Source organism: Pygoscelis adeliae, unplaced genomic scaffold (genome assembly GCF_000699105.1).
Source record: "Pygoscelis adeliae isolate BGI_AS28 unplaced genomic scaffold, ASM69910v1 Scaffold103, whole genome shotgun sequence".
NCBI lineage: Eukaryota > Metazoa > Chordata > Aves > Sphenisciformes > Spheniscidae > Pygoscelis > Pygoscelis adeliae.
The window spans coordinates 1,244,152-1,251,878 of NW_008824723.1; the positions used below are offsets into that span (position 1 = coordinate 1,244,152).

General features: G+C 44.1%; 1 protein-coding gene across 1 annotated transcript in view; it reads left to right on the forward strand.

Moving 5' to 3' along the window:
- Positions 1-821: 821 nt before the first annotated feature.
- Positions 822-7,727, forward strand: part of FER1L6 (fer-1-like family member 6) — a 72,702-nt gene continuing 65,796 nt past the window's right edge. The window contains exons 1-5 of the mRNA XM_009323374.1: positions 822-885; positions 4,068-4,194; positions 5,266-5,320; positions 5,416-5,547; positions 6,272-6,334. Coding sequence (XP_009321649.1) covers positions 822-885; positions 4,068-4,194; positions 5,266-5,320; positions 5,416-5,547; positions 6,272-6,334 — 441 coding nt within the window. The remainder of the gene's footprint in view (positions 886-4,067; positions 4,195-5,265; positions 5,321-5,415; positions 5,548-6,271; positions 6,335-7,727) is intronic.

Consider the following 7,727-nt stretch of genomic DNA (forward strand, 5'->3'; position numbering starts at 1 on the left):
GGAAGTGGTTGAGTCACCATCCCTGGAGGTATTTAAAAGACGTATAGATGCGGCGCTTAGGGACATGGTTTAGTGGTCATGGTGGTGTTGGGTTGACGGTTGGACTCGATGATCTTAGAGGTCTTTTCCAACCTTAATGTTTCTATGATTCTATGATTCTAAGAAGTGGGAGGCAGAAAAGCCTCACGCAGTGGGAGCTGGGGTTGTTGTTGGGCTGAAGCATCTCTGTAACACAGCTCGAGGAGAACCCCTTCTCCAGTCCTGTTCATGGCTTTATTGCTGGAAGGGAGTGAGAACTAACTAAATAAATGGCAAAAGCTGCTGTGGTGTATGTGCCACTGATGCAGTGGGTGTCCTCACCAAGGAAGTTTACACAAATGCTTTTATGTTTATCTTAATTCACTGGAAAACTGCTTTTGATCTGGAACCTGTAGTTTGTGAGAAGCTTTTATTTCTGGTCTTGTCACGGGCATAAGAATTACATGTGTGGGAAGTCAGTAGATTGGAAACTTGTCTTGGATTTCCCTTCTTTGCCTCTTCCTGCTGTCTTGGTTTGAAAAGAAGTTTTGGCTCTTCTCAGTATGTTCGCTTGTACATGGCCAAATTTTAAAAATAAACAAAATTAGGTGAAACATAAAACCAGAGCTTTCTCTTGTTTGCTTTCAATAAAAATAAAATAAAAATATAATGATCTTGCTTGTAAATCAAAACTCCCTCTTAACAGGTCCTTGAGTTAAATTAGAGTCCAGCACAGAAAAGGGCTTGAAGATATTGCCCTGATCACTTTTCTTTACTTTTTCAGAAAGAGGCTTTTTGCTGGCATGAAGCTGAAGAAGAAGAAAAAAGGCGAGAAAGGGTTGACTATTGCAAACAAAGATGCACTGGGTAAGGCCTCATAAATCAATATTGCAACTGGGAAGGGCAGGTGGGGGATTATATTATATCTAATTTCATGTGAACTCATTTGAATTCTGTCTTAGGGCTTAGTATTGATAAAATGGGCAGTAAACTCCTTATCACTCCCAAGTAAATAGAGAGCTAATTCTTTTTGCATTAACTGTTTTGTTAAGTCCACCTTCAGATTCTGTGAGTTCAGGCTGCTGTATCTGGTAGACTAAACCAAAAATGTCGGCCTGACTCTTACCGTAGAGAGGCGACACATTTTTCAAAGTTTTTTTTCTACTCTACAGATAGAATTAATTGCAGGTGTGTAATTCCTCCAGGAGATCTGCTTCTTCTAGAAACCATAAGAACACAGCCTGAGTAGGCTCTGATGGCTGGATGGGCTGGCTCGATAAAGCTGGGAGTTTTACTTAGTTGCAATTCTCCTCTTAAATATATGGCAGATAAAAAAGATAAAATAATAAAATAATAAAAATATAATAAAAGATAAAAATATTTTATCTTATATTTTTAATAATTACTTTTTATTTTTAACAGATGTGGGTACATACATAACACATGCGGAGTCTCCTATTTCATTCCCTTAACACACCATTGGTTTCCAAGCTAAGGAGACATTCCCCTGCACATCCTACCACTGTCATTTTTCTGCTATCACCACAGTCCTCTCATTCACCAAAACCTGTAGTTCAGCCACAACAATGTCTTCACCTTCTGTAGTTTTATTTTGCAGTCTTATGCCTCAAATTTAATGGAATTTTTAAAACATGGACTACTATGTGTTTAGTGCAGCCCTTGAATTACAGTGTTGTAATAAACCAGCCATATATGTCTCGACACACTGTTGGGCAGAAGCAGGAATACGTATTTTGTGCCATAAGCATTACTTAGCCAAAGGGCACTACTTTTAAACAGATTCTCCTCTGGTCCTTACAGCAAGGGATTTGGGCTTTAGGAGCAGAGAAAACTAAAGACCATTAAATTTCTTACTCATTACAGATATGTTAGAGTTTATTTATCTTATGCTCCATAAAATATACCATGCTCTACAAGATATACGATACTGTAATTTGCTTCAGTCTTTCATGTGAGCATTCAAATCTCTGTTTATTTCAAATGATTGTGTTTGAATCATTGGATAGACTGGGGTCCTTATGCTGCATCTTCATCTGTTTCATTAGTGTCTTTGTTGCTGGAGAGTCTGAACTAGCACAGATACAGCAATCACTGGTAGTCTCGTCTTGATTGGGATTTGGGCTTAGGAGATCTATCCAGGAAGTGTGGAGTGGGGGAATGTGGTCACTCACTGAACCATTTGCATTTTCTGTCACTGGATCCATACAGGAGAAGAAAAAAAAATGTTCAGTTATGTACAACGTACATATGGTTATTGAGGGGAAAAAAGGGTATCAATTCAGATATTAAAATGTCAGGAAAATGGAGCTGTAAAGGGAAAGACGCATTGCAAACAGTTTACATCTCAATAGAAACAACATGGAACTCACAAAAAGTGGTCCAGGCAGGGTGTCATGATGACACACGCCTGTCCTCAGCCGGGGGGGAAGTTTTATCTGCTTTAGTCTCAAAGCAAACAACACGGAGTACTACAAGCTCATAGTCAAACATCATGCTCTAGAGTAAATAGGATACGGAGGGTGGTCATGGGAACTTGGTGCTACAGATGCAAAACTATGGACAGATGCCTTTGCCTCGAGGGGTGAAAATCAGGCTATGCCTACGGATACAGAGACAAGTTCACCCTCCTTGTGTTCTGGGGAGGTTGGACAAGAGCCAGAGGGGCAGTCAGGGAGTGTATACGGTATATGAGCTTGCTAGTGGAGGAACCTTCATCAGGAGGCTGGGTATGTCAGCTTGGGCACAGAGCTGCACTAACGAGGCAGTAGGGCACCCAGGCTGGAGCTGGCTCACACCTGGCTGCCTTGCAGCACAAGCAAAGGTCATGTCTGTCTGCACCTGTCTGGTGGTTTGCCTCAGAGTAAGGGCTTGTGGAAGCCAGATGAAAAATAAACAGATGCATTCAGACCTGATGAGAGTTGTAATTAGAAATCCAAGTGAGTTTTGCTTTACAATGCATGGTCCTTTGCTACCATCACCAGTTTCTAAGCACCCCTCAAGTGACCATACCTTTGCAAAGAGACAAGGAAGCACTGTTATAACCCTTTGTCTAGTTTTGTAGTGGGAGCACAGTGCCATAGAGCAGTTGCAGAAAATGCACTTGGATGTGTTTCCTTTCATTTGATGCAGGGATGTCTCCACAAGGTCACCTCAGCCCCTGGGTATTGCTGGACAAGTCATCTTTACTGTTGCAGGTACCACTTGACACCTTCTAGACCAGAAATAACTCACGTCCAGAGTCACTGAACATTTCTTGCTTATTTTAAACTTTCATGTAAAACACATGGCTCCCTTCCCAAGGCAGGTGTTGAACACAGACATGCTTGGCAAGGGACAGAAATGCTGGTAGGACTTCTGTCAGACCAGGAGGACAAAGCAGAGCAGTGTGGGAAAGGTTTCTCTGGTCAAATGTAGATGTGTACATCTGAGCTAGCTGCTGAGATTCTCTTTATGGTCAGGAAGAAAAATAAGCACTTCTGGAAGCAATTTGTCTCATCTGAGTATAACTCTCTACAAGAGATCCCATGAATCATGCTTTTCAACTCCTTTTCTGTCCTTGATCTTCAAGTTCATCGTCTCTACAAAGAGGAAAGGTGAGAAATAATTTCTAAGCTAGCCTCCGCTTTGGTCGCTTGGAAGGGACCGGAGTGTGTCAGACTGTTATGACAAACCATGGATGGCAGACTGCAAAGTAATACGTGCAAAACCCAGCAATAAACTGTCTTTCTAGCAGATGAGAGATGGGGCAGTCGGATGCGACCAGTATGCATGTGCCTGTTGTGGGTGCACGTGGGGTGAAGAGAGAGGCTACAGCCACCATTTATATAGTATATGATTTTGCACAGGAGGGGAGCTGCTGCTGTAATCAATGCTGCTCAATACAAACCACTACTGTATCTCCAATTGTGATATCCAAATAAATAAAATATTCAGTTCACGCTGATGAATTCCCTGCTCTGCTCCAAGTTAGCTTTTTGCTAGTAGAAATCAGAGGTGGGTTTTACTTTCTTGATTGTTTTATTTACCAGGTGATCATGATGAAAGTGCAAATCTTCACCATGACACTCTAGGAAGACAAGAAGAGGGAGAGGAAGACCTAATGAACAGCGATGCACTGTCCAATGTTTTCGGATCCTTAAGCCCAAAGAGGAAAAGGTGCTCCTTGGCATACCTTACCTAACATACCCCAAAACACCTTTTCCATCCTTCTTGGGAATGGCATTGCCCTAGGGCAATACATCTGCTAACAGAAAATCCATTTGCTGACAGCAGTGATCCCTTCACTCCGGTTCACCCACATGACAGAGTGGGATGTACTTGCCAGCAAAATATTATCAGCTCAAGACAAATGATCACCAGATGCTATCCAGTGCAGGGAGAGATTGAAATGGATGCTGACAGAGCATCAACTCTGCTGCTAATGGAAATGATACAAAGGGGACACCAATCTCTATAGTCAAGAGTTTGTGTAGTTGTTTTTTTCATACAGGGGAGGAATGGAGTCAGGTTTAATGGGATCAACAAGTGAAGTAATTCCCATGCATGGCAGGTAGCTGCACTGGTCTGTGTGGATGCAAAACATTTCCCTATTACCAGGTATATGAGAGAGACAGAGATCTAAGTGGTGTGTCATTAAAATCCAGGTATGAAATCCCACAGTACTCAAGCAGTGATTATACCAAAATCTTCCATGCGAATGGGATAAGAATCTCCCAACCTCTTTTCATGTTTCATGAGAAGCAATAGGAAAAGGTAACAGACACACTGGGCGCTGCTCTGTGTGAAAGCTGGAATTACTCTGGTACAAGCTGTGGTGCTTACCAAATTGCCTGGCATAGAGCTGAGCTGCAGCAACTGCCCTTGCATGTGCTCTGAGCTCCTGAGAGATGCAAGAAGACCAAAGCTTGTAGCCAGCTTCAAATGGAAAAGAAAGGACCTATTTCGCTTTCCATGTATATGGACTTTGCCCATGGACAGTTACTGTGGTTTGGCTCGCTACACAGGTGTCATGTGATGACAGGTCTGAGCCCTTGGACTACCTGTTGTCCACCACACATATCCCTGATGGTGTTTAAGTGGCTGCTGGTGAAATCAAGCCTAACAGTTCACAACAAAGCTACCTGCCATAAACAGTGCTGTCTTAGTGATGAGAAGTCTTTCCAACATGTGTCCTTGTACCAGCTCTTGCCTGGAGACACCTAATGACCTGTTTTGTTGTTTAAACAGGGCAAAGCTGGTGACCAGAATTCACGGAGAGGAAATGAAATCCCAGAACTACCAGGTGAGTAGGGGGTGACGGCCCTTACGTGCCTGTGAAATCCCCAGGCAGGCCGGACCTGAGCCCAGGAGTGCGCGTGGCATCCTTGTGCCCCACAGATTGCCATCACCATCATTGAGGCCAGGCAGCTGGTGGGTGAGAACATCGACCCTGTGGTGATCATTGAGATAGGTGATGAGAAGAAGCAAACAACAGTAAAGGAAGGCACAAATGCCCCTTTCTACAATGAGGTAGGTGCTCTCTCTTGAAAAGGCACTTTCTTCAGTGGCTCTGGGTGGCCTCCACTACTTGGTCGCGCGAATGGGGATGAACTAAGTTGGTAGCACCTGCATGTCTGAGCAGGGAGGTCTGTTGAGGAGCTGTTTAAGTTTCAAGCTTTACAAAGCACTGGCAACAGCACCCTTGGGTTTAGCTCTATTTGTTCTTTCCCTTTTCAAGCTCTGTTCATCCTGATCCCCCCCTCACTGCATCCTGCCCTACTACCGCTGCCTCTGCGTTTTTCCAAACGAACCCTTTGGGAGCTTTGTCTAAACTGCCCCCAACCTCCCTTTTCTACCATTTGACTGTTTCAACCTTTCCTTGACAGGTAATTTTCCCAGCTGGTGACAAATGAGACAAAAACAACTCCCCAAACCAACTGCTATTTGGGTTTCCCTGTGCCTCCTGTCCCTTCTGACAGTACCCTTTGATGCAGAGTGACCACCACGGGCATTTGTGAAGGGCAGTGCTGTGCAGCCATGGGAGGAGGAGAGAAGCAAACAAGTCTGGGCCATGGCAGCCACAAGCCAGGGAGCAGGGAGAGGGCTTTGCCGTGCCCACCGCCACCTCCCCAGCACCCCCAGTGTCTCACTGGGGGTCTGTGTAGTAACCCAAAAAGCTAAACCATGTTGCTGATTGATAGCGCTGGCTACCAGCACAAGGATGATTCTGATCTGCTGTCCTCTTTTCCCACAGTACTTTGTGTTTGATTTCGTTGGACCACAGGTGTTCCTGTTCGACAAAATAATCAACATCTCTGTAAGTACCTAGGAAAGCTTAGCACAGTAAGTAAAGGTCATTGTTGTTTATGTCACTTCGGCTCTAAATCATCCTTCTCAATGTAATTAAAAAGAAATAATTTTAGGTACCAAGAGTGCTATAAAGTAAGCATGAAGTATAAGAAAGAGAAAGGATAGGGGAGAGGAAAAGGAGGAAAGGCAGCTGGCAATGATTTGAAGGAACATAACCCTACAGGAAGATTAAGTGTGTATTTTCAGGGACACTCATTGCTGGCTTGGCAATCTGCGAGGTAGAAGGGGAAACTTCATCTTGGTTAACACTTGCCAGCATTTTCTTCATCCCTCTAATTTTCAAGCTGCCACTTGTTTCAAATGACTGAGTTGAAACTTCTGGCTAATCTCAGTTCCTCAGATACAACTGTTTCTAACTAAAATATCCAGGTACCTTATCTTCAGTAGCGGCTCTCAGGCTGTCCAGGAGTGTCAGTGGCTGGTTGCTATTAGCATGGAAGTGGGCTCGAAGCATTCAGTGCTGCTCCCACTGCTCGCTGCAAGTAAAGTCCCGGTGAAGTTATGTGATATCTCAGAACAGCCCTGATGGAAGACACACATGCTCTTAGACTTGGGGCATTAAATAATGATTTGCAGTTTGGGACACCAACTCTATGGAGCCATGCTAATTATCTTACCTGAGGCTCCTGAGGTTCATCACCACATTTAGCAAAGCTGCTAAGGAATTAAGGAAGATCTCATGAGACTCTGGACAGTGCTGTATTTGTAATACTTAGAAAAACCACAAGCTGAGCCCTTCATGAGCTGTTTTTGCATTTCTATTGCCAAAAGTCCCACCACTTGGCCAAAGAACTGAGCAGTGAGTTGTTGCCCCAGGGAAGGTTCTTTTTTTCCTGAAGTGCTTTGTCAACTTCACAAAGGTACACCAGGAAAGGGTCTGTGCTGGTTGTGCTTGACAGAGCCAGGCAGTGGACAAGAGCAATAGGAAAACTTCTGTGCAAAACCTCCTGGAGATGTTCACTGTGTACCTGCTTTGCAAAGCTGCCAATAAAGTGACTTTTCCCAGCTACAGAAATGAAAAATGTTCATTTACACATGGCCAGCTGGACACCTAGGTTTTCAATGCTGGTAGTAAATTGATGGTCTGAATCCTAAGCTCCAGTTCAAATCCACTATATCACATGCACAGCTCAAATATATTTGGGCCAGCAAAACCACAACCATGGACTTCCGGAGGGCAGACTTTGGCCTGTTCAGGACGCTGGTTGAGAGTGTCCCTTGGGAGACCATCCTGAAGGGCAAAGGGGTCCAGGAAGGCTGGACGGTCTTCAAGAAGGAAGTCTTAAAGGCGCAGGAGCAGACTGTCCCCATACGCCATAAGAAGAACGGGCAGGGAAGAC